General features: G+C 39.2%; 1 protein-coding gene across 1 annotated transcript in view; it reads left to right on the top strand.

Annotated features, from left to right (window-relative positions):
• The window catches only part of Cblb (Cbl proto-oncogene B), a 193,593-nt gene that overhangs the window by 67,368 nt on the left and 98,230 nt on the right, over positions 1–27,995 (top strand). Inside the window, exon 4 of the mRNA XM_059276843.1 lies at positions 18,246–18,392. Coding sequence (XP_059132826.1) covers positions 18,246–18,392 — 147 coding nt within the window. The remainder of the gene's footprint in view (positions 1–18,245; positions 18,393–27,995) is intronic.

Below are 27,995 nucleotides of genomic sequence, written 5' to 3'. Positions count from 1 at the left end.
AGAGGCACTGGCCAGGCACAGCGTATCTGAGTTTGTAGCTGTGCGCTTATAAATAGGAAAGTAGAAACACATTATTTCCGAGGTTCCATCTGTCTACAAGTTTGCAATTAAAAATGTCCTGACAGAAGAGTACAAAAGACTTTGTTTGTAAATATCTGCTAACTCTGAAGAAACACAACTTCCCAGCAAGGTTGATAGTTGGGTATACCGCGTGTACAGCTTTGCTGACATCTGTTTGAGGTTTTCAGTTAGCAAGTCTGATTTCTGGTAACAAGTTAATTAACACGGCACCTTGTAAAAATGATTGTTTTACTAACATTGCTAGAAGTTTAACAGATAATATTCAAAATTAACTGAAAGCATTAAAGTCAGTAAATTCAAATAGTTGGACAACTTACACTTTAATCCCTCCAAATGTGTGTGTTTGTGTTAAATGTCCAGTGAATTAGATGGGAGCTTTGTCACCATTCTCATTCCCAGTTTGTCTCCGCCCCGCTTCTTCCCATCATGACCTTTTCTAACTTCTACCAGGTCAGTTTCCAAGTTGAAAAGTTATGAGCTGCTATTTCATAGGGAAATAGTAACCGGTTGTGATCAGGGCATACTTAATACTTTGACATTTTTCTTTCATCTCTCTCAATGCTTGTGGTATGTACCTAACTGGATTCCATGGCTGTGATTCCAGTCTTTTGGAAATACTGCAGGGCAGAACTCTGCCTGACACTCAGAATCCCCCCGAGTTTGCTTGCGTGGGATTAGAGAATAGAGCACACACTAGTGAGTCTCCTGTGAGGTGAAACCTAGCCCCAGAAGAGAGATATATTCTTTCCCCCGAGACCTTTACCCTTGTTCTTGCAGTATGAAAACATTAGGTAGTGACAGATAGAAAATAGGGTCCATGTGAAGGCTTTTATTGGTGAAATAAATGGGACTCTTGTGTCACTCGCCCTTGTTGTTGAAGAGCTGAAGGTCCTATCAATGAGAGCGTCTGGACCCAGTGCTTTAGAGAGCACAGTCTTCATCAATGGCTTTGAATTCAAAGCCATGCTTCTCTGCGAGGCAGATCGGCAGTCTTAGTTAATTTTATCCTTGATTTATTGCTCTAAGCTGGCTCTGCCAACTGTCTTCCTGCTCTGCCAACAGACTCTTCCTGCATTTCACTTTCTCTCTCTTAGCTGCAAGAGTGGACTGGCACCTCCCTTGGGATTGCATAGCAATCCCGATACTCTCTTGCCTCCTTTGACTGTGGAGTTGTGGGTCCCTCACCCCACTATAGGCTGCACTATAGTCCTTCTCTCTAATTTGTGCATCTCAGGACAAAGTAAGGTAGCAGAGCTTGCTTGACACCTTCCAAGAACATTTACTTGAAGGGGTAAACAGAGATCCCCTCTGATTTCTCCTTAATTACTAAGTTAGAAGGAGATATATAGCAGTGGGAAAGGTCAAGTCTGGGGAAGAAAGTAGTTGTGCATTTACAGGTGATGATTTTCATGAATGGCTGGCACATGTACCCATTTTTCCTTCCTTGCTGATGTTAAGGTTAGGTTCAGCCATACTGGGTAGATTACTTGCACTTAGGCATCTGGGAGGTTAATGGAGAATGAGGAAGATTATTGAGAATTAGCTCCTTTCTCAAGAGCTGTAGGTAAGCCACAAGAACCCCAGACCAGGGATGTATGTGCTCTACCAGTAGGAAGGAAGCAGGGAGTACCCAGTCCTTTCTTTGTCATCCCACAATGTGTTATTTCATCAGAAGGCTCTGATTTACCAACCAGCAGAGACTTACGGGACTCTGCTGGGGTGTGGTGATTTGGGGGTCATCCATCTGATGCTGGTATTTACAAAAGTAAAAAGTACAGATTGTCCCAGGACAAGGCCTTCAAGTACTGTGGTGAGTCTCTCGGGTGATTGAGCAAGAGGGATGACAAATGCAAATCCCGTAAGCCTTGCCCTTGAAGTCCAAGTCAAAAGAAACCAACACACTGTAGAACAACAATGTCTCCTCCCACTGGTGATGTGAGCAGGCTCCTAGCGCACTGGCAGTAGTACCAAGGGACTGATAGCTATGGAGTGCAGGACAACTAAATGAAGTCGCTCACAGATCTTAAAATGGAGACTTAGACCCAAGGCTACTTTATATACTGTCTTACAAGAAGAATGATAGAAAAGGAAAGATTTCACTTTTCTGAACTTGTCTGGCTTCCTGTTTAACCAGTGATTTTCAGGTGTCCGACTTGAACCACCTCATCTTCTTAAATGCATGCTCTGGTCTAGCAGTTTTGAGGTGGAGCCTCAGATTCTGGATGTTTAAAGCTCTGAACTACTGTTGATACTGCTGGCCTGAGAACCCAATGTTGAGTAGCATTGTTAGACGTTCAAGTGATATCCATACTGTCAGTGTTTAGTTTCCCTTCTTTCTACTTCTGTGTTAAATGCTGTCTAAGTGAAGTAATATTTTGTTCTCCATGGTAACAATTTGTTGTGTTATTGGAAGAACAGTGATGAAGATAGACCTTGATGAGGCCCAATTAGATGCAACAAGCACACTGCGAGTCCATTCTAGTTAGAAACCAAGTGCTTGGTTACACACTGGTGTTTGCAGGTCATGCAGTCTAATATTTCCATGCAAGAAACTGAACAGTTGTCTAGAACAACATGTTTCGTGCCGTTTTGACCAGGAACCATATCTAGGATCCACAAAACTTTTAATGGAAAACTACCATCTGTCCATTTGTAAAGAACAAACAAACTACAGGGCATCCCACAGAATCAGGTTGGGTGTGTTCTTGAGAGCTTGGAAGACTTTCCCTGGCTGGGGTTAGCCAAGGGAATGTTAGATGATGGCATGGTATGTGATTGGCTGTCCATGTGTGTTTGGATTAGGTTATGTTCAGCTGAGAATTCTATTTTCAGTCATGAAGAAAAGGATTTCTTCACCACACTAGATATTTGTCTGGTGACTCATATCTGGAAGTGAGAGAATGACTGTGGTATCTGAAATGGAGACACATCTTTTCAGAAGTGTGTCTGCGGTGTTATCTCAGGCTGTTTCAGATGATAACACTCCAGGTGACGAGGGTCTTCCAAGGCAGAACAACTGCTCTGAAGACCTACCTACTGCTGTGTGTCTCTCCATGTGTTACTGTTTTCATCTGCTTGCTTTTTAGTTTGTTAAATATAGAGTATGTTCTGGCAGGCACATAGAGATTTTTTCTTTTTTTTTTTTTTTTCTCCTCAAAATCCATTTATAATCTACAAATGGAGAAAGCTTCCTCAGCCAAGTTTGTAGGTGTGCATAAAGATCCACAGGTACCTAGTCACTAAGATATCACTGTGAAACGTTGGATGGGAAGTGGTTTTATTCAAGTTCCTTCTCAACCACATGTGCCTTGCTGCTCAGATCGTGGTAACATCTGTGGATAATGTTCCCACTGACACTCAACCGTCAAGATGGACAGGCCTGAGTGGGGAGGTGGTTTCATTTCTGTGCTGTGGTCTTGCTGCCGAATCAGCCTTGTTCCGGTATGCCCGTCACTTCTGCCTACAGCCTGTGATATTGTCACCCTCATCCACGCCTGCATGCTTTCTTCTCTAAACTGGCGGCTTTCCTTTGTCATGTTCTTTCTATGTTCTGCCCCTCTTAGCCCTGTCCAAGAGGGCTTCGGCGTGGAGCAGTCACTCCTTGACCAGAAGCACCCAAGAGCAGCTTACTGAATCAAAGTTGTGTGTTTCACTGTAGACTAATCAGCAGGGAATCCACTAGCTTTCACCCCCTGTGGCCGTGGTGTAGAATAGTGGCAGATTACAGCAAGTTCTCAATGAATATTCATTGAGTGAATAAATGTATCTAAGATCAGTGGCATTCCATGTACATTGATCACAATTTCTATGCATATTACACCATTCTGAAAGAACAGAGAACTGACATTTTTTTGTAAGGTAAGTTTTTAGACTGGGAAGCAGAAGCCTGTGATGGGGGTAAGAGATGGAGGAAATGAAAAGATTAATTATGGCTATGTTACCCTTGATCTTTGTGAATTATTTATAGCCTCACCCCTCTTTTTTATTATTGAATTCCATAAGAAATAGTTAAGTACAACATACCTACCCAAGAAATACACTTTTATTTTTATAAATTGGTATGCAGTCATCTTATCTTTCTAAGGTTTGACTGAAATATTAAAATTAATCTGTTTTTCAAATACCGTGATTTTTCTTGTTTCTTTTAAATTTTAAGCGACTGGTATATCCAGGGGAGAAGTAGTGATTGATTTTGTTGCTCTGGGTATGAATTAAATCCAGCAAGTCTTGAGTCATAGCAAAGCATCTATTGAGTAATTGTCTCCCAAAGGTTACCTCCATGGGTGGACAGGAGCAGCAGTCTGATTAGCAGCATTGTTCCATGTCTCTGTGAAACTGTTGCTGTGTAATTTGAGCATAGTGGAGATCCAAAAGGGGTATGCTTTATAAAGTGTGTCTTGAGTATTAGTAAGCTAAGGGTTATTAATAGTGCTTGACTTTTAGACTGAGACCCCTCTTAGACTTAGTGAATACACCTAGACAAGCGAACATCTAGGCTGATTTTTTATCTAGACATATGTCAAATATGGTTATGTTAATTTGTCTTCAGGAGACACAGATTTAAATGGCAGCTCAATTAAAGGAGTGCTGTAAAGTCTATAAACATTTCATGTCTCTGCTTACCTTTTAGGGGATGTCAGGAGGTTCTCTGCCTTTGCTTGAGTACTTGAGACTTTTACAAATAAGTCCACTGTTTTGCCAGTGGAAGTCAGTGGATTGGCTTAGCGATATTCTCATGGGTGCTTAGGTAAATATGTTTTGGAAGTGAATTCTCTGATCCATTCTGGTTCAAATCTGGATAGACTGCTTTCCATTCATGCTACTACTCCAATTTTCCTTTACAAACCTCTTTTGGCTGGTTGTTTTTAGTATCAGAAAATAAAGAAATGTAACATTTCTAATTTCCAATGAAATCATTTTTTTTTTTTTTAGTAAGATTAACTGTTTGAAATACTGTACTTGACACCTTGTCCGTGGGATGTTAATTCTTTTGTGTTGAGAGCAGTCCTGTCTTTTCAACTGCTGCTATTGACAGATGACAGTAGTCCCTCATTGTTTTTTTTGAGTCTCTCCCTGTGATGTCAGTTATTCATATCCAACTGCAGTCTAAAAATATTAAATGCAACATTCCTAAGAGAAACAAACACATTTTCAATTTCCTTTCTGTGTAGCATGGTAAACATCTTACATTGTCCTACTCCATCCAGCTCAGAACATACATCATGTCCACATGCAACGTATAAGTGCTGCCTGCCCTGTAGTTATTTGTGATTGCTTCAATTGTCAGATCAACCATTATGCATTATAGTCCTTGGCACTGTTATTTTACTTTAATAGTGGCCTTAATTATTGCTACAGCCAAGTGTAGCAATAATTAGCAATTCAACTATGGAAAGAGACAATGTAAAGGGCTTTCCTTAAGTGAAAGGGTAAAAGTTCCTGACATAAGAAAAAACAGTACATATAAAGGTCCATATTATTTGTAGCTTCAGATATCCTAGGAGAACCTTGGGGCTGTACCCCTTTGCAAATTAGGAAGGACTTCTGTAGCCCTTGTAAATTGGTAGCACTGGTCAGCGTAAGTGGATCATGAGTAATCTGAAATTCACAACCCCGAATGCTGTCAAATCTGAAGAATTACGAGTGCTGACATCATGGCCTCCATGGAAAATTCTCCACTATGCTAATTATTTAGAATGACATGTAAGCTTATCTGTAAATTATATGCAATGTAGACCCAGGCCTTATTACCAAGGTGCCTCACTATATACATGCTAATTTTTCACACATACACCCTTCCCTCTCCAAGTACAGATCTGAAACACTTCTGTTCATAAGCATCATGAGCAAGAGATGCTGTAGTACTAAAGAACGTCCAATGCTTATTGTGTGTATCAGCTTCCTAAACCAGTCATACTACACTGTCTACAAACCACTCCAACCTCAGTGGTATGATTTAACCTCAGTTACATGCTGATTACTCTGTAGATCTCTTCATGTCATGCTGGTTGGGGTACTATTTCAACTGGAAGATCCACTGGTGAGCCATGTATAACACGGTTGCTAGGGGCTGGTGAAGGCATTTCTTCCTGTTTGCTTTGGCATCCTCAAAGTAGAGCTGCCGCATCCAGAAGCACTTGCAAAGAGACAGGCAGAACTTCAGGTCTCTTAAGATCCACTCTCACTGTGTCATGTCTAACATTGTAGGGTACCATTCTCTCACTTCCTGTTGACCATACGGGCCATAATCTGTTCCAGACAGAAAGGGAGGGAATTGGTTTGCATCTCATATTGAAACAAAGGACAAGATAATCTTTGGTCATCTCTAACCTCCACTGATCTTCTGAGTTAAGTCCTACAATGTTTATGTAAAAGATGAGGAAACTGAGGTTTGTGGAGGACAGGATAGTGCCCTGGAATATACAGTTGCTAAGTGGTTTAAGCTAAACACTAGGTGTGGCTTTGATTCCCGACATAGAGCTTTTAACCACTGATGTGCTGAGTCTCTTGTAGAGGCAAATTACCTGGAACTTTGTTTACATGCCACAGCAAATACCTGAGGGTAGTTTAAATGACTTGAGGAATTAGCCCATTTGCAGTTAGACTGGGGATGTAATATATTGGGATCACATTGGTGAGTAGCTGTCATGTGCTTAGTGTGCTTAGTCAAAAGAGCATCCATATCTGGATATTTCTGAATTGCTGTAAAAAGGGAGTGGAGAAATTCTGATACTGCCCTGCCCTCACTATGTATATTAGTATATCTCCTTACCAAGAACAAATAGAGCCTTTGAAAGTGTATGTTCCCAGTAGGCATATTCTGTTCTGCTACAGTCTACAGTTTTCATATGGTTTCACTATTTTAGGGTTTACTGTTCATTAACATGAAACACAGAAATTTTAAATTGGCCTCTTTTTCCTGTCATATTGTGGTTTTCATTATTTTGAGAGCAGACATTATTCATGATTTTTTTTTTTTTTTGCTGCAAAAGGAAAAATAGAAAAGAAATGTCAGAAATGGTGATGGTCTTAGAGAACAAGGTAAAAATGAAGGCCTGGGGATGAGCTAATAACAGTGTTTTGTGCTTACTATAATTACAGTTTTCTGTGTTCGATTCCTGGCATCCTGGTTTGAGGACTTTTGTCTTTAATACAGGTGTTTTCGGGAGAGTTTGTAAATTGAAAATATGGTACAGCGTCATACTTTCACTTTAGCAGCGGTTTGTAAAGTGCACCCACGAATTTGCCTGTGATATAGGGGCTCTACAGTGCATTGTTGTCTAGTCGCCCCTGTTTACCACAGTAAACTGTTAGCCATCCCAATGTGTGTCCTGAAGCCTTTGAATATGTCTTCCAAGCACCTCATCTCACAGATGTTTTTGATGAGAGATGTTTCACAAAGGACTCATATCTAGAATACACAGCTCCCAGCACTGTGCTGTGTATACCATTTACTCTGTGTATACCCCATTATAGACTGCCATTTCTTTAACTGACCATGTTGCTTGAGATATAGATTGCACATACTCAAGGATTGGTCATACCATTCAGTGTCCCCCATGTTTAGAACGTGTGTCTGTTGTCCAGAGTTGCTTCATGCCTAAGGACTGATGGGTTATGGTAGCTGTTTTCCTGAGACATCTTTACCCTTTTATTTTTCCCCTGGAAGAAGAATAACTGAACAGCATATCCTCACAGCATTTCTCTGTGATAACACCTCTTGAACTGTTATCATATTATACATTTTGTAAATGGAAGAACTGTGATCAGTGGTTTCATGTAGCTATATCCTTTTTGTTAATGTATGTCACAGTGGAGTATAATGTACTAATTTGCCAAACTTTGTAAAAGTCAAGCACTTTCTCCAAAGTTGCAAAGAGTATTTTGAGTTGAACTTTTTAGAGCCTGTTATAAAACCAGGAGATAAAGTTATCAAAGAGATTTAAGGACCCATTCTTTCTTGAGCAGTTTTTAGCTATGGGCTCTAGTGTTTATCCATTATATTTTGTGCTTTTTATTTTGAGTATGACTGTAAGAACCCTTCTTTGGAGGAAAGGATTTAGAAAAAATATACCTGTGGGGTTTGTGAAAACTTTAGAGGGGAGAGGTGAATGCAGCCCTTTGTAGGAGTTTGTCAACTAGTGTCCCCAGAGTATGATGAGTGTCACACCAAAGCCTTTTGATAGGAAAACCAACTCAGGTGTTGCCAGTGGGGCTCTTCAGATGATGGGACATATGCTGGTCTGGGAATCTGTTCATTCTTCTACAAGTACATTTCACCCTTGTCTGAAAAAAAAATAGAAAAGAGTTTCAATAATGATTTTGTTCCTTGCAAAAAATTAAAGAATATAAAGAAGTAGATAAACATCTCAGGTGAATCTGCTCCTCAGAGATCACCACTACCAATGTTGTCTTCTGTCCTTTGTGTTCACTGTTTATACATTCTCTCTAATGTGATGCTGTAGGTGGATCTTGAGGGCTGTTGATATGGTTGTACTGGGCACATAAATATTTATTTGGCTTTCATTATCTCACACTTTCCTTTCATCCCATTGTCCCCTAGTTTTAGGATGTGACATGCATACAAGATTGTGCCTACTATGAATAGGCCTGGGAATGAATGGTGTGGTGAATTCGTACCATTTTGATTGTCATTATAGGGCAGCCGTGGTTTAGTAATTGGGAGATGGTGTGAAGCTCATGATATCTTTCCATGGTTCAGTGTTGCGTTGTCAGCACAGAGATGAGCTGGGTCTTTCCACTTCTGTGTGTCGTTTGTCTTTGTTCCTATGCTCCTTTCCAGGGGAACAGTGTGGAAATGAGGTAGCAGGATCTCTAAGGAAATTTTGCAGATTCGCAAATGGGAAGAAGGTTGTGAGGAACAGTTAGTATGATGGGGAACTTTGGATGCTTCCTCAGGAAGCAGGGCAGATGTGTTCCAGTCGTTTCTGTCACTGCAGACTGTGTGGCAGAGAGGCAACACTGATTTCCATTGGCTTGCTGACATCTGTCCTTTCATTCATGAAGAAAGGAAACATAATGAGAAAGCGTGAAAAGAAAAGATCTCTGAGGTCACAGAGCTTAATTTTGTGTTTTTTTTTTTTCTGATTTAGATTCTAGATTCAAGACTTATATTATTCTGTTATTAAGGTAGTTTTTGATAATTTTGAAAATCATTTTTACCAGGATTTAGATGCATATTGCCTTAGTGTGCAGTGTTTCTAAAATGAATTGCTGTGTGTCTGTCTTTCTCTGTGTGTATGTGGGTGTGTTTGAGTGTGTGTGTGTGTGTGGAGAGAAAAGGAGAGAGAGAGACAGACAGATAAACAGAGACACACAGAGAGACAAATACATAGAATATTACTTCGATCTATTTGGTCTTTGGCACTGTTTAGGTGGTAGGAAATCTTTTCTCATAATTTTAAAATATTTTATGATCTCTTCATAGTCAAATATTTATGGGATTTTTAATATGTGTATGAAGCTGTTACAAGTATAAAACTTCTTTACCAACACAAACGTATGATGTGATTAAAATCCACTGCAATATGCATATAAAGTGACCTTCATTACCCTTCAGGGAACATCATTTGGGGGCAGGCAAAATGATAGCACATTTACCAGCCAGTTAATCACAGCGAGAAAGGTTGGGGAGAAGATGACTTGAGCATAATTGTGATACAAATCTGGTGTGGCTGAGCCAGCAGGATGAGTCATATGAAGATGGTGTCAGGGAATACAGAGGGCCTTGCTGGATGACTTGGGGCAAACTCAAGAAAAGCATCGAGAGAGAGATGGAAAGGTAGCTGGCCCTACATTCAGCAGGTGTTTTTAAAAGGCTGAAGAATTGTAGAGTATATTTACTTGAGTCAAAACAAAATGAAAACCATCCTTCACAGGGCCAAGTGACTTAAATAATAAATCAATGAATCTGGTGGACTCAAGATGTTTCAAGGAAAAGGAAACTAAGTGAATTTTTTGTTTGTTTGTTCTTTGTTTTTTTTTTGTTTTTTGATGTGTTTGTGATAGGGCTTATGAAGAACCCAAGTATGTCTTACTTTTTATGTATTTAAAATGAAAGTGGATTATAAAACAAATGGGCATTATTCAGATAGCTACTACACTGGAGGGTTTTTTTTTTTTGTATTTTTTAATGGTAGGTTATTGTGGGTTGTAAATAACAAAGATCTCTCTTCTTAAAACCTTTATTTCATTTTCATTTTGTGTGTGTGCATGCTAGTGTGCACACACATGCCATGTGTTTAGGGGTTAATGGATAATTTATGGGAATTGAGTCTCTTCTTCTGCCATGAGGGAGTAGGGGATTAAGTTTAGGCTCTTAGGCTTGGCAGGAAGTGTCTTTACCTGCCCAGCCATCTCGCTAGTCTGACCTCACTACTTTCTAACTATTTTCACTTCCATTCTTCTGCAGTCAATTTTGTTTTGTTTTTTTTTTGTTTTTTTTTTTTATGAAACTCACTGCCACCTTACCTCAGGTCATGAGCATGTACTTAAATTCCTAATATTTTTTCTCTTCAAAAATAAACCGAAGGAATAATGTGTGGTATTGTATTCCCTCAAATATTGTGCATGCTAATAAACTTATCTGGGGTCAGAGACAGAACAGCCACAATATTAAACATAAAGGATAGGCAGTGGTAGCACATGCCTTTAATCCTAGCATTCCAGAGGCAGAAATCCATCTGTTCAAGGATACAGCCAAGCATGGTGATACACGCCTTTAATCCCAGGGAGTGGTGGTAGAAAGCAGAAAGGTATATAAGGCGTGGAGACCAGAAACTAGAAGCATTTGGCTGGTTAAGCTTTCAGGCTTTGGAGCAACACAGTTCAGCTGAGATTCATTCTGGATGAGGACTCAGAGGCTTCCAGTCTGAGGAAACAGGACCAGCTGAGGAATTGGCAAGGTGAGATAGCTGTGGCTTGTTCTGTCTCTCTGATCTACCAGCATTGACCCCAATAACTGGCCTCAGGTTTGATTTTATTAATAAGAACTGTTAAGATTCCTGCTATAACAATGTCTGTTCTGATCATTTCTGTCCATAGTCGCAACTTTCCACTTAGTTTATAGACCTTTCACTGTACTTTATCGTTTATCTTAAGGGAATGAAAGATGTGTGTTCCCCTTGTTTTTCTTGCAATAATTAATAGTCTAGTCTACATTTTAAAGATTCATTACAAAAGGATTCTGTCACAGACGAGGTTTACCAAAAGAGGCCCAATACTAAGGAAAAGAAGGGTTATTTATGTTATTGAGGTAGGTTTTTTTTAAGCCTTTAAACCAGATAAAAGTAGGAGCGATTGCTTTAGTAGATTTTCATGGAAATTTTTCAAAAACCATTTGTAGAAATCAGCAAAGATAAGTTGTTAATCCTGCTTTGGCATTGATGCAAAGTTAAAATGGCCAGCATGAAAGAAACTTTTAGGAGCTTTATGGAATTTGCAAGGTATAGTTTATTATAGTCCCTCTCTTTGTGGGCAGTGATTACCTAATCCCGGAACGTTTCAAAGCCTCCGAAAACAACCCTGTTGAACCTCAGAGCCCTCACACCCAACCTCATCCACCTTCCTCCTGGACCTGCTCATTGCAGGCGGCCTTCTCTTCAGAACTGTCCCCCTGGGAATCTGAAAGTCCTCTCTCAGGTGATTGCTCTCCCAGGGCTTCTGGGTCTAGCTCTCTTTATTTTTACTGTAGTTTTTTAATGTTTAGAGGTCTCTGATCTCTTTTAAGTATAGTGATCTGTTCTCTGTGTCCTCAGTCCATAGGCCAAACCTGGCATGTGTTAGATATTCACAAAGATCTGTAGAGGAAATGATTGAATGAATGTATATGTCAGCCGCTTGCCAGTTGTTGCTGAGTATGGATTGAGTACTATGATCTTCCTAAAGTATGCGCTAGAGTCCATGGCTATCAGTTGCATAGATGATATTTATAGTAAAAGTGGAAGAAAAGCTACTTCAGACATTATAATTGATTATTGATTGTACCTTCCCATATTTATGCCTGCTTGATCCTTTGCTCCATACATCACTTAATCCAAAAAAAAAAAAAAAAAGTAACAAAACAAATCAAAAACCTCGATGGAGCAGTCCATTATGTAACATTCCAGAATGAGGAAACTAATTCCAAAGGCTTAGTAACTGAAGACTTTAGGAGCAGAGTGAGATGTGAACCTGGTTATAATAGACTGCAGAGCCAAACTCTCAAATGTAGCGTATATGAATGATTAAACCATATGCATTCGGATATCTTTTGGAAACTCCTCTAAGGATATTAGTTTTGAGCATAGCAACATACTTTCACTTTTGAGTGTTTTAAAGTAGGATGGTCATAAAGTGTCCATTTGTAGCTACTTGTTATTGCTCCATCTGTTTTCCTCATGAGCAGAATTCTTACTTTGATAGCCTTTACCTTAATGGAAACTCGTATATACTGCAGGTGGAAGAGAATGCTGTGTAGAGATCAAAGAATGCTCAGTGTGCATCTCTGGTTTGGTCTAGGAATTAGAGTTTGGCTTTTGTTTTAGCAGTCTTCTGGGTTACTTAGTTATTAATTTCTTTTTAAAGTTTCAAATCATTTTCATATTTAACTTGTTAATATTTTAATTAGCACACAAAACAATGAAATTTATTGTGGCATTTTCCTCCTCCTCATTACACTTTGTTTTTATTTCATTGTCTGTGTCCTCTTCCCCTCTTGCTGGTTCTCTTCTGCTTCCCACATTAACCATCAGATCAGTTTTCAGGAAGCTGTTGATGTAGGCAGGTTAAAGAGGGTCCTAAAGCCTTTGTTCCCATCTAAGTTGTTTCTGGGCACACTCCTCACTTGTTTTGTAGCTTGAAGTAAACACTAATTCTTGAGTAGTGGGCTCTTCTGCTTTTTTTTCTTCCAATGTTGTGACTAGAACCAAGCTTCACATCTACCCTGGTAGTGGACTTAAAAAAAGAAGAATCTCTGTCGATCCCCTTAGAGGTCTTGACAGCTTTTAGTATTTGGACAGAGGGAGTGAGTGATAATCAGTTTGATTTAAGACTGGCAGGCGTCTTCTTAATAATAGACTGTTCTCAGGAGGGAGAAGTGAAAGGCAGTGCTGACATCAGCCAAGTCTCCCTGCTCCCTTAGGAATGAGAGTCCCCAAGGTCAACAAGAGTGTGGAGCACCTCTAAGCCTGTCTTGGAGGCACTGTGTTGCAAATGCAGTAGAAATTGCTCCTTAACTGGACCTGAGTTTCCTTTTAACTGCCTCTGTTTACATGCGTTAAGTGCTGCTTTGGGTTTATGGTAGCTTTGTTTCACCTTGTCAAGAGTTAGAAACATATGCTCCAGCTTTTAAATGTGAGGACTGAATTATTAATAGTTTTTTGATAAAGTATGATCCTCTGTTTCTTCTCCCCAAAGCAGCATAGTCTTATGAAGTTTAGATTCATTAATTAAATGTCTTTTAAAGTTTTTGACTAATTCAGGCTTTTTATTTCCTCCTTGATTTATGACAGCTATTTCTCCGATGGGGCAAACCAGCAACGTGCAATCTCACTAGATTATAAGCTTTGTGCATCTCTCATGTTTAGTGGGTGCCGCCAATGAAAAATCGATGTTATTAATCCATTTTCCACATTAATTCTTCAAGTCATAATGGCCATGATTAAGGTGTACCATCACCCCTGATATGTTATATGATAATGTTCTCTTTGTGTCTTTTTGTGCCGAAGTTCACTAATAGTAGCCTTATGGTTCTCGATATCAAATTATATTTATTCTTTGTTGTCTATGATGTTGGCTAGAGCCATCTAAACTACTTGGTCTCACTCATAAACAGTGAAATGCCATCAGTTGAAGTCATTTATTCATTCTGATTCAGCTGTATGTTTTTATCGCACATTCCACAGCCTTGCTTGAGGTCCAGAGAGCTTGATTCTCACCGTTGAAAGAGGATGCAGTCTTAGAGACTGAACCTAGGACAGAGAGGTGTCCTGTAGCTTAGGTGGTGGCCTTGACATTAGGGATGCATTGCGCAGTTTTCAAACAGCGGTAAAGCTGCCTTTACTTTTCTTTTTTTTTTTTTTATTTTATTTATTTTTTTTATTTTGCAATACAATTCAGTTCTACATATCAGCCACAGATTCCCTTGTTCTCACCCTCCCGCCCCCCTCACCTTCCCCCCAGTCCGCCCCCCATTCCAATCTCCTCCAGGGCAAAGCCTTCCCCACAGACTGAGATCAACCTGGTGGACTCAGTCCAGGTAGGTCCAGTCCCCTCCTCCCATGCCGAGCCAAGGGACCCTGCATAGGCCCCAGGTTTCAAACAGCCAACTCATGCAATGAGCACAGGACCCGGTCCCACTGCCTGGATGCCTCCCAAACTGGATGCAGAGATCCATGACTAGGCCCCAGGTGGATCTCTGGGAGTCCAATTAGCGAGAATGAGGAGGGTTTATATGAGAGAGAATTGTTGAGACCAAGGTCGGATAAAGCACAGAGACAAATAGCCAAACAAACGGAAACACATGAAATATGAACCAATGGCTGAGGGGTCACCAACTGGATCAGGCCCTCTGAGTGGGTGAGACAGTTGCCTTTACTTTTCTTCTCCTGTTTGCTTGTTTAAGTTCCCTCTCCTTCCCTCCTTTTCAGTCTCCTGCAATGTGGACATCTTCAGCAGCTCTGTTCAGTACTGATGTCTACTCTCTGATTGGCTGGTATTTCAAAATACCTTTCCTCTGAAACAGTCTTTTATAAACAAAGCTCCCACAAAACAAATGAAAAATGGCTCAAGCTGTGATGGTTAGTGGAGAGGAAATAGTATTGAGAACTTTTTCTTGTAAATGAAAGAATTCATAATACAAAATTCCTTGTAAATGAAGTTACAATTATATTTGTAACATTGTTAAAGTCTTTGTGAACAAATTTTTTTTTTTAAGTTGTGGTGAGGCAGGAGAGTTTTAGTTGACTAGTAATTAGTAATCAAGAAACCTTCTGTTAATTAGTCATCATTTCTGATCTTATGGTAGCAAGTCAGGTCACTTTAGGAAAAGCTGTCTCACTATGGAATTGAATGATTGTATGATAGGAGCAAATATCTCAGCCTCAGAGAACATGCTCAGTGATGCTTTCTTTCCCTGTATTTAGATGCTTAGAAATAAATGTAATTTTATATGTTATTTGAAGGTAGGGTGTTGTTAAGAGCTGGGTGTCTATAATACAGAGTATGGTGGGGAATTACATAAAGCCTATACTACGTAGAAAAATACAGGAATGCCATAGCCTGATTACTATGACAATAAATTTAAATGGTAATAGATAGAAGATTTAATTAAACTTTTTGAATTATAACCTTCACAAATCAGTGTTTTTGGCAGTGAGTTCCCAGAATGGTCATTTACATATTTGTGGGGTGTGTGTGTGTGTGTGTGTGTGTGTGTGTGTGTGTATAAGTATAATAAAATTCTAGATTCTGGACTATATGAAAATTAAGATAACATGACACTAATGACTCTAAATACTTTTAACAACATGGGTTGGAGTTTCTTTAAAAAATATAGGCAGGTCACTGGGTAACGGTGGTGCACGCCTTTAATCCAAGCACTTGGGAGGCAGAGCCAGGTGGATCTCTGTGAGTTCCAGGCCACCCTGGTCTACAGAGCAAGATCCAGGACAGGCACCAAAACTACACGGAGAAACCCTGTCTTGAAAAACAAACAAACAAACAAAAACAAAACAAAACAAAAAACTCCAAAAAACAAAAGACAGGTCAAATACATTTTTTTCATTATCTCAGGTCATGTAAAACAAGTCCGATGAAATTTAGTGACTATTTGCAGGTTTTAAAAAGAATGGAACTATACACATAAAGGAATAAGGAGTGGTTATTTATGTATGTACTAGTGACTGTTAGAGCCTCTGGATTATAAATCATAAAACGTTGATGTTTTTGTTTGAAAGTTGAGTGTCTTAAGTAACCAATGAACACGTTAATTCTCTCGGCCCTCTTTCATCTCATGTGGCTCAAATATCCAAGACTAGTCATCACTGACTTTATGCTCCAGACTTATACCTAGCAAGGAAGAATTAGAAACATTTGGATATGATTAAAGAACAAAGACACAAGGGGATGGAGGCAAGCATTTTAGAAAATAAGGAACAGTTGGTTTATCTTAATTATAACCATATTCATTTTTCTTTTTTCTTTCTTATGTGTCAATTGGAAGTTTGGTGGAAAACTAACCCTCTCACCTAATAATAGGACTTAATTCATTGCAGGTTTTCTAAAGTGACTTTATGTTTTCTCTAAGCATAGATCTTGAAGGTCTTTTACAGTTGAGGTTGAGCACACTTTGTTGCTCTTATTGAGCAGAACAGTTTGCTTTTCATCTCCTAGAATGCATGTCTTAACACCCGCTGTCATTTTAATCTGGATGGATGGGCAGGCATAAGGCAGCCAGGTCAATCTTAAAGATTCAGCTGAGTCCCAGATTCGCGCTTGGATCAGGTTGTGTTGAGCAACAGTGCGAATGTATTTCAGAAAATGAAGAGTTGTGGACAGGCATAGTGAATCTGCAGATTGCTAACTTCTGACTCCTTAGAAATGAAATTTCATAGATGATGTATGTTATGAGACTATTTGACACTTTGCTTGAAGATAAAGATATTATGACGACACAATTTATACTCTATTGTTTCCTTTTTGTTTTTACTCTCCTATTTATTGAGTATCTGCACTTTTTTCTCTGTTCATCTCATGTATCTTTAAAAGTGTTTTAGGAAGCAAAGTACTCCTATTACACTATCTCTCCTAAGCATGTTGTTTGTTGTTGTTGTTTGGTGTGTGTTTGTTTTCCTGTTGTCGGTAAGTACAGACACCTTCAGTAGAAAAAATGGGCAGTGAGAGAAGCATGGTTTTTAGTGACAAAGATATTGTTGAAATGCAAGTTTTTACATATTGCAAGTTGAGTGGTTCTCTATATTTCATGTGTTTTTTCTTGAGGCAGTTGCCCTACCCCAGCCTCCAACACACGTATGAACACAAAATGGTTTAAGCCTCAAAATAGAAGTTTTACGTTTGTGTGTTTGGTTAAGTTCTGGCTGGTGATTATGAGTTAAAAACAATGTAAAGTTCATTTAAAGCTTAGTTTCAAATAAGTTTTCTTAGCATTTTGTGTTTCAGTTGTTTCTCCGCTATCCAGCAGTGGCAGTCCAGGGCCGTTCAATGGAGTTTATGTCATAGACTTAAGAAATAAGAGCGATTGTAGGGATAGTGCTATTTCACCCTGTGGAACACATTTGAAATGACATTGGAATCCCCCAAAGCATGGGAGTTAGGATGGAGAATCCCTGCATTTACTCTCTGTCTTCCCATCCTTTCTCCTCCTGTTATCACTTTGTCCTTTTGAGACATGTCATTCAACCCACGTTGGCTCCCTTCCCGTAGAGTCGTTGTCATGAGGGAAACATGTTAGAATGGCCCAGGAAAGTCTGGAAATGTTTGTTTCCAACCCTTCCAAAGGACAGCTCATCTGTAGGTGCAAGAGGCCAGTGAACTCAGAAACTTTGGCTCATTGATTTGGCTCTCTCTTCGTGTCAAGCACAAATAAATGTCCTCTCCTCCTGTCACATCTTCTTTCCCTCTCCTGTGCTCCAGTGACCCAGAGTGATATCCATACTCTGAAAACCTTTGCCCCTGATGCTTTCAGTGCCCTCTCCTCTCCTCCCTAGCCTCTTCTCTCTACCTCGGGACATTTTGTGTGCCGTGTGATTACATATCTCCGTGGTCTCCCCTCTAATGCCAAATTTCCCCTGACATTTCCAGGTGGAAATAGCACCCTGTCATTTGTGTTTAGCACTTATATTTGATTATGCTTTCCATGAGTTTATTTTTCTCTTTAAACTGTGAGCGTAATGAGTGAAATTACGTAATTTTTCTTGCTCATGTTTCCGTTAAATAAGTACATGGATAAAGGATAAAATAAAAACCTGTTAGGAATGTAAGTATGCAGAGAACATTGTTTTAGATGGATTCTCAGGTTGAGATCAACCTATTTTTAGGTGCATGCATGACTGTCCACTATATACAGAATTTACTTGGTTTAATATAGATTCCCAATAAAGGTTGCATGCATGTATTTACCTCTCTTTATTTTTTCCCTTGTACAGACGGAATCTCACAAAATTGTCCCTTATCTTCAGTCACATGCTGGCAGAAATTAAAGCAATCTTTCCCAATGGCCAGTTCCAGGGAGATAACTTCCGGATCACAAAAGCAGATGCTGCTGAATTCTGGAGGAAGTTTTTTGGAGACAAGTAAGTAGAAATTATATTTGTAGTATGGGTCTATCTTTCTAGAATGGCCTAGTTTTCTATGTTGTCATTTTTTGTCTTGAGTATATTGAGATAGTATTTAGTATTTTTGATAAGGTTTGATTTTTTTTTTTCCTTTTTCCCTTAATGCTGAGGATTTGATCCAGGAACTTGTACATGCTACTGAAGTGTTTTACCACTGAGCTATGTCCCCCAAACCTTGATAGGTGTTTAGAATGGTAATTGTTCCTGTTTTAGTCAATAAATGTGTTTAAATGGAACATGTAATGTTTGTTGTTAGAGTGAATGTCAGATTAGACAGAATTACGTATTCTGGAAGAACTTACTGAGTCAGTTAGCTCTGAGAAGCAGAGACATATAAAACAATTCATGTGTATAGTTTCTTGTCATTTAATACTCATTTAGTATATATATATATAAAAGGTACAGGGGAATATTTACTTTAAAAAGCATAAAAGGGAGTGTGGAGTTAGCACAGGGGCAAGTGTTTGCCTTGTTGGCAGGAAATCACAGTCTGAATTCCCAGTATCCACATAACTGTTGATGAGCATGACAGCCGATCTGTAACACCAGCATGCTGAACATGGAGCTAGGATTCCTGAAGCAAGTGGGCAGGCTAGACTGAGTTGTTGAGCCTGGGGTAATGTGAGAGACTCTGCCTCACATATAAGGTAGAGAGTGACTTAGAAAGACATACAGTGTTGACCTCAGGCCTCTTCGTGTATGAATACACACACATGTATCAGTAGATACAAATATGCACACACATGTGTACACACACACACATACACACACCATATACATGCAAAAAAAGAGGGTCTTCTGTTGTGGAATGTTAATTTAAGATGTGTTACATTCATTTTGTGCTGTAGAATATTTGTTTAATGATGCAAAGTTGTGTTGCATTCTTTTATGTTGCATTTATTTAACTCTGTGAAGCTGTGTTGCTTTGCCTGCCTAAAACACCTGATTGGTCTAATAAAGAGCTGAACGTCCAATTGCTAGGCAGGAGAGAGAAAAAGGCAGGGCTGGCAGACAGAATAAATAGGAGGAGGAATCTAGGGGAAAGGGGGGAAGAGCTATAAAAGGAGAAGGAGAGGAAGACTCCAGTGGTCAACCACACAGCCACACAGCCAGCCACGGAGTAAGAAGAAAGAAAGATATATAGAATAAAGAAAGGTAAAAAGCCCAGAGGCAAAACATAGTTAAAGAGAAACGAGATAATTTAAGTTAGAAAGCTGGCTAGAAACAAGCCAAGCTAATGCTGGGCATTCATAAGTAAGAATAAATCTCTGTATATTTATTTGGGAGCTAGGTAGTGGGCTCTCAAAGAGGAAAAAAACAAAACAAAATAAAAAAAAAAAAACAACTGTAGACTTCTTCCTAGAGGAGGTGTATGTTAAGCTTAGAAAAGATTTTTGAGAATGAGGTGCAGAAAACTACCTGTTTCACCCAGCTCCCCTTTCTGTGCATTGGTCACAAAAGCCCATTATGTTTAAACAGAAGCCATGTTGCAAGTGTCATCACAGAGGTGCCAAGTGAAGACCAGGGGAAGATGTTTCTCATAAACACATCTTACTCAGATACAAATGACCATGAGCAGGGTAATGTTCGGGATCGAATGTATGAATTCATCATACTTTATATAACTTTATATAAAACTTTAAAAACTTTGTGGAGCATCCCTCAGGAGTGAACAACAGGGCAAATGGCTTCTTCGGTGACTTCATAAGATTTCCTTTAAAAAGAGCGTTTTCAGATGCTCTTGATGTCAGGAACATACTGCCCAGTAGAAAGGAAGACTGATGGCTGGCTTCTGCATTGATGAGTTTTTAAAAACTGGGTAGATGTATCTGTCTGTCACATAAATTGTGAAGTTAGACATGTAAAGTGTGGGCTGTGCTTTGAGCTGCTCCGGGCTCTCAGACGGGTGACTGTAGCATTGGTTTAATCTTTGTCTTTTCCTTTATTATGAAATGTTTAGGGAACTTCTACCATGACTAGAATATACTTACGTAGAGCAGTAATTTTAGCAGTCATACAACATTTTGGGTCCAAAAAATACATTTTGTTTGCTGTTTGAGAAGGGTCTTACCATCTAGTTTAGACTCGCCTGAGACCTCAGGTCCTCCTTAGGCTGCCTTCCATGGGCCAGGATCATAGATGTGTGCCACCTTCCTGGTGTGGCTTCAAGTAAATATTAAGTCTCATTTTCACTTCCTATATTAAAATGGACTTTTGAAGTGAAAGGAGAAAATACCATTTTATTCCAGTAGTGTGAACATTTCTATATCCATTTTCCAGTGAGGGATTAGTAGTTTCATCCTCACCTACTAATGTGAGCTACCGAAGCGGAGAGTATACTCATGGATTATGTATGAGTGCTGCAAAGCAGAGAGGCACATTCCGGAAGAATGCCAGCCTTTGCGGCTCCTGTATTAACACTGAGAACCCAGGGCACACATGGTGACTTTCAAAATAATGTTTCTCTCACGGCTTCTGAAAACGTATAGCACAGGTTGTTCACGGAAATTCATTTTGAAAGCTGAAAATTCTGCTTTGTTATAAAATGCTTTCTTAGGAGGGTCCTAAGAAATGACAGCTCTGCCCATAGTTTAAGAGCCGTGTTTACTTTGCTGACACCACACAGTACAGTGAATTATGAATTTTAGACGCCTTGGGTTTCCTCTGCGTAGCCACAGACATCAAGGGGCTGCTATGGTGTAAAATTGTTCTGTCAGGAGATCACTTAAGCTGCAGGCCAAGTGCCTCCCTCCCCAGCCCTCCCATTGCCCTCCCATTGCCTTGAGTCTAACAGTGCTGTCCCTGCTCCCCAGTCCTCCCTCCACCCTCTGAGTCTAATAGTGCTGTCTCTGCTCCCCAGTCCTCCCTCCGCCCTCTGAGTCTTACAGTGCTGTCCCTGCTCCCCAGTCCTCCCTCTGCCCTCTGAGTCTAATGGTGCTGTCCCTGCTCCCCAGTCCTCCCACTGCCCGCTGAGTCGACTGACTTAGAAAGGCTGGACATTGTATACAATTCCAAGGTGCTTCCAGAGCTGATACAGGAATAAAACTAGAGTTATAAAATGAGCAACACCTTTGCGAGACTGTTTGAGAAAGCATCTCCAGTCTCTCTGTTGGCTGTTGTTCTGTACTTCCCTGTGTCTTTTGAATTCATGAACAGTGCATGAATCGTGTAACTTCCCATGGACTGAATCCTTTCTCTTCATCATGCTCCAAATAGCTCATGTTTACTTGGTTCTCGTCTTAAAGAATTTCTGTCATTTTTCCTTTATAGTAATGATAAGTGAAGATGATTTTATTTAATCTAACCAGTGACTTTACACTTCAGAATAGAATTCGTTTCAAACAGACCCATAGGAGATTGTTTTTACAAACAGTCAGATTATAATTTTATAACTTTGTTTTTTTTGCTTAAAGACCATTATTGTGATTTACTCTCCTGAAGGATAAAGTCATTGGTAACAAAACATTAAGAATGAATTAAAATAGAAAACAAACCATTTTTCGTAAGACTTTATGATACTCAAAAATATAATTTCAGGTCAGACCTCATGAAAACAGGGAATTAAAAAAAAAAAAAAAAACGACTTCCAATACTGTATGCCTACTCTCTGGGGCTCAGCAGAGTAGCCAATTGGCCCTGTGTGCCGGAGAGCCTCAGTGAGACAAAATGAGGATGAAAAAGGGAATGGAAAACCCTACACATGTCAAATGTTTATGCAAATCCATTTACTATTTCAAAAGTTTAGTGTTACCTTTACTTCCTTATTCTCTTCACCAGGAGATAATGGAAACATGTAGGAAAGTAACATTATTGAATAAATGTGTCAATATAAGTTTACAAATGAGACAATATCAGACCAAATCTTCATATTCTGAAATAATCCTTATAATCCAAGGGGGGGAAAAACCATACTGTTAATCCAGAAGCATTTTCAGTCTGGCACATTTCCTAATTCACAAGTGTATAATTGCCCAGGAAAGAAGGCTGAGAGGGAGGAGGGCAGGTGAGAGTTTAGGGGATGGAGGGATGGATGGAAGAGGACAGAATGGGAGGCTCAGGGAAGAGGAGAGGGACCACAGTGCTCACACTCTGGGGAAGCTGTTTTTCTAAGCAGGACCAGTAGCCATTGGGATTTCATCAAATTACTATTCAGCAAAGACTGATGGACTACTGTTTTTGACTTCTCTTGGGTGTCCTCTCTTAGTGTGTCTGTTACCAGTTGGCTTCTTCATGTTGAAGTTTCCACTCCCCCTGGCTTGCTGCTGTAACAGCCCTTTTATTGGAACCCCTGTCTTTGGTAACAGCTTCTAAGACCAACTGTGGGAAGCAGTTGACCAGAAGTGCTTTCAGGAATATTGGCTCTGATATCAAGTCTAACCCCCTAAGCTTTAGGTTTTAGGAAAGGTTAATTGATCTCTTTCTCTTGCTGTCCACCCCCCCTCCCTGTTGTACCTTGTCCCTGCCCCCACAACCAGGTCATCTGCAAAGAAACATCTCTCCAACAGTTTACCAGCATTTCCCCTTGCACACTTCTCTGTTTTCACGCTTCATTCTGTTAATTTTCCTACCACAGCTTGGGTGGCTAGTCACCCATGGTGTGCCCAACCACTTTGGAGGCTTTCCTGACAGACTTTATCTAAAGTGGGTTTCCACATTCTTACTGGCCTAGTACCCAGGTTCCCATCTGTTCTTCTAGTTTACAAGGAACTGTGATATGTTCCTGTTTCCCAGTTGAGGCATTTCCAGGAGACCAGACAGTCCATTTGAAGACAGGGACTCTGATTTAACTTTGTTATTCAGAGTCTGATGTATGTCTTAGAATGTGTGGGCACTAATACTTAGTAGCAGACTCTGTGCATTTACTATGTTTACTATTTCATTAAAATCATTTGGATAATTATCATCCTTTCAGTTACTTTCTGAGCTTCATGAAATCAGGTTCATGTATTTGTCTCTGTAGATGCTTCTTCAGAATGTGTCATTTATGCTTTCATGAATACTGTATATTTAATTCATAGAAGGGGAGAAGAAGAGGAGTTGTATGGCCCCATAGCCTATGTGAGAGAAAGACAAAACAATTTATTTCCTTGAATGGGAGGAATGTGGTTTAGATATGAGGCTCTGTAGAGTGTGTGTGTGTGTGTAGGGTTTCTGACTGCAACATTTCTTCACTTCATCTCTGGGCCTACTCCTTGGACTCTCCATCAGTCATTTTCCTTTTGTCCAAAGTGCGTGTGAGATAGTGATCATATCTGTTGTCTGGTGCTGGTGTGGAAATTTAACAGGTGAGAAGCTGCCTATATGGAGCATAATATTGTCTGGCTCATAATGAGCCATTTGTATTGTGAAGTAATTAAGCAGTTTTGTTCTTTGATCTTACTTCAAATACTATATATATATGTGTGTATATGCTAGTTCTAGAATTAATAGAGTTAATCTTTGACTTTGATGGAACTTCCACATTTGGCAATCTAAAGCAAACCAAAAAGAATTAAAAGTGAAAATTGAATTGTTCTAAGATTATGTGTGTCCCCTTGTAAAAATGAGTTAAAGACAAATGACCTTGCTTGCTCTGGGGGAAAAGGACTGCTTTATAGCTGGTTTATTGCCTCTGCCTTTGATTTCCCAGGGAAGTTGGATGGACTTTCTTTGGTTTCCTGTATTTACTTTTCACTTTTAATAAAGAACAAAGAAAACTTATTTCTTTTCCTCTCCATTCAGTTATATATATATATATATATATATATATATATATATATATATATATATATATATTCCTCTAGGCTATTAACTAGATCTGCTTTTCCGTTATAGAAAAGACAACCTAGTTCTCTTTAATTAATAGAAGGACCACACAGTTGAAACTGAGGACTTTTACAGTGAAACTCTACAACAGGTTCACTAGAAAAATTAACAACTGAAATATAAGCGCAAAAATAATTCCTGTTGAACCAGCTCCCATTATTGTCTTATTTAAACAAATTATAGTATTTTATGTCAATAAAATAATGAAACTTAAATACCAATTGAAGGTTTTTTATTTGCTACTGTTCGACTCATTGTCTGAAATGCAAAAATACAAAATTGTAACTTACCAAATATAAGCAGTGTGTCTTCAATTTGAGATACAGGATATAAAAATGATCAAGCTTAAAATTATTATTTTACCACTAGAAAGTGCCTGCTTACTACAAGTGGTGAGTTAATTTACCAGTGGCCACTGACAGAAGTGTGAGAAGAACATTGGCCTCCAAGAAGAGTGCGTGTTGTAGAGAACGTACATTTATTAATGAAATTGTCCTCTTCCTAGGGATATAGGAGTGGGGCTGACTTACTGTGTGTGTGCTCATCTGGTTCGTTCAAAAGAAAGGAACATAGGAAAGTCAGTATTTCGTAAATACATTGCCTTCCCCTCCTTTTTCTTTATTCTTCTCTTTACTTTGAAAGAAGCATAATTAAGCATAATTGTATTAAAAACAAGAACATATTTAAAGAGTAGATTTAGATTGGCTAAACTTAAAAATTCAAGCAAAACAGAATAATGATTTTATTAAGTTACAGTAATGAATGCCACTGTCAGGCAGAAGATGTTGTGGCATTATTGACAAATGGTCTGCAGAACTACGTTATATGCAGAACGATCTTGGTGACTGTGGAATCAAACAAGAGAGGGTGGGTTCTGCTCCATCAAGGGCTGCCCTGGCTCAGGACTGAGCATACTCGGTGCTGCTGGCTCTCTCTCCTCTGCACTGTATTTTGGCACCTCTGCCTGATGCTTTCTTTGGCAAAGCCATACTTTTAAAGCTCAGTTGTTTGGGTCCCGAAAAAAAAAAAATGAAAGCCATTGGTAAGTTTCCTGTGGAAGAGGATTCACTTAATATGTGGGGTGCATCACAATATGTATGTGTGGTTAAGAAATTTTAGCAATGGACTTCAAATCCTAATTGTATTCATTACCAACTTACTCCTAAGTACTTTTTTAGCATAGGATATCACTCAATTTTTTGCCTATATTCATTCATATATATATAAATTATATATCTCCATTGCTTTAATAATGTATGTATTCACCACATGTATAACACAAATAGAATGATATGCTATAATATAAAATTTTAAAATTATATGCAGTAAAAGAATAATGATATGTTCTTCACATCTTGGAAAGGATCATTTGTGTATACCCTCTGGTGTCTATGACTTCCACCTACAGGTGCATGCATTTTATGTAAGTATAGAAAATAAGAAAGGTTCATTGTAACATCTTCACACATGCCCATTGTATACTTTGTTAAGTTTCACCCCTTACCCTCTCTTGTGTCCCATATCTCTCCTGCTACGCTTTCTATTCCCCCCAAGTCTCCCTTCTACTTTCTCATCACTCGCCTTCATACACAGACAGGAAAGTGAAAAGTAAGGAGAGACATGGAGACAGGATGAAATAGGAGGCAATTGTAGTTGATGTTCCGGAGGGATAAGTGCATGATGTTAAGCATGGGAAAAGCTACATTCCTAGGACTTGCTCTGTAGTAAGACAGAGGGAGAGGAAAAGATTGCACCTGAAGCACCCATCTGCCATCCATCTAGCTTTTGACTCTTTATTTCATCTTGAAAAATTATTGTTCAAGCCCATGGCCTTTTTCCTTCCCTCCCCTTCCCCTTCCTTCCTTCCTCATCTTCTCTTCCTAGCTCCCTCCACTCTTCCTCCCCTCCTCTTCCCTTCCCATCTTCCTTCCCTCTCTCCCTGCTGTTCCCTCCACCCATCTTCTGACTGTTTCTGTGTGTGTACTGCTTAATGATATTTTTGACATCATTAATGTTTAAACTTCCAAAATTGTGTCTTCAAATTGTTTTTGAAGTATAGTTTGTGTAACCTCTATGGAAAACAAAAAGAAAAGAGAAAGAGAAATGATATAATTTTATTCTACTTTCAAAAAATTAAATAACCAAAAACATCTCTCACAAATCTCCAAATTCTGTAATTTTTTTCTCCTCAGTTCTTGTCAGTTAATTAGTTTGGAGTTGATTCATTAAGATAAAGGTTTAAGATTCATGCATTTTCATTCTCAGAAATTTTTGTACATTTTCACTTTTTTAATTAACTTTTTGAATAGTTAATCTTAATAAAACTAGGAATCTAGTACTTTAAAAAGTGTTTTCTATAATAGTTTATAGCTTTATTATAATATTAAATATGCTTCAAAATATTTTAAATAAATTGCAATATACTTAAAAAGAGACTTCATATTAAAATACTACAAGAAAGGCCGTTTTCTTTTGAATCAGAGATCCTGTTTGCTGAATCCTGGTAGTCTTCCAGCCATTTCTCTGCTGGCTTGGATGTTTTGGCCCTGGTGGCAGGGTGAGAGAGAGAAAGGAGAAGATCAGGAGATTGGGTATCTTCATTCTTGTAAGGCACAAGTAATATTCTCCCAGATGACTGGACAGGCATGTTTATTGCCCATTAGAAAAGATCTGGGTTCTTTAAATTCCAGGCTGTACATCACTAAGAGTCCCATGGTGTGTGTGGTTACCACTGAGCATCCTTAGAGAGAGAATTAAGGGTCTGGGAATACATGCAAGAGACAGCTGATGCTTCCGTCACTGTCTTGCTGTGAGTAAAACACATCTTTTGTGCTGACCCAGTAGCCTGGAGACTTCTGTTAGCATCTATGAAACTGGAAATTAATTTCCTAAGAGCTTGGAAGCTGGGTAGCAGCATCCCAGCCTCTGTAGCACCTTAGAATCACTTTTGGCTGGTGGGAAAGCTATTTGACTTAAAAGCAAAGCCTTTTTTTTTTTTTTTTTTTTACAGTCAGCATATGGAGATATATTACTGATTGCTAAATATTCATTTCTGGTTACTAAATATTCATTTTATGTTTTGAATGTTGATTATGTTTTTGAAGGATAGTAAGTAACTGTAGTTTTCTCTCTCTCTCTCTCTCTCTCTCTCTCTGTCTCTCTCTGTCTCTCTCTCTCTCTTTTGGGGCCTGCCACCCAGAGTCCCAAATAAATACACAGAGACTTATTCTTAGTTATGAATGATGCCCAGCCTTAGCTTGGTTTAATTCTAGCCATCTTTCTAACTTAAATTAACCTGTCTCTCTTTAACTATGTTTGCCTCTGGGCTTTTTATCTTTCTTTATTCTATATATCTTTCTTTCCTGCTTACTGCGTGGCTGGCTATGTGGCTGGGTGGCTGTGTGGCTGGGTGGCTGTGTGGCTGGGTGGCTGACCCCAGGTGTCCTCCTCTTCTCCTTTATTTGCTCCTCCCTCTTCTTTTTTGAGCCTAGGTTTCTTCTTCTGTTTATTCTCTCTGCCTGGCAGCCCCACCTTTTTCTCTCTCCTGCCTAACTATTGACCGTTCAGCTCTTTATTAGACCATCAGGTGTTTTAGACAGGCAAAGTAACACAGCTTTCCGGAGTTAAACAAATGCAACATAAAAGAATGCAACAGATCTTTGCATCATTAAACAAATATTCCACAGCATAAATGAATGTAACACATTTTAAACTAATATTCTGCAACATAACAGTTTTTCCTATTTAGCTGTAGTT

Source organism: Peromyscus eremicus, chromosome 12 (genome assembly GCF_949786415.1).
Source record: "Peromyscus eremicus chromosome 12, PerEre_H2_v1, whole genome shotgun sequence".
Taxonomy (NCBI): domain Eukaryota; kingdom Metazoa; phylum Chordata; class Mammalia; order Rodentia; family Cricetidae; genus Peromyscus; species Peromyscus eremicus.
Note: the sequence above shows the minus strand (reverse complement) of the source record. Positions and strands in the feature narration are given on the sequence as shown.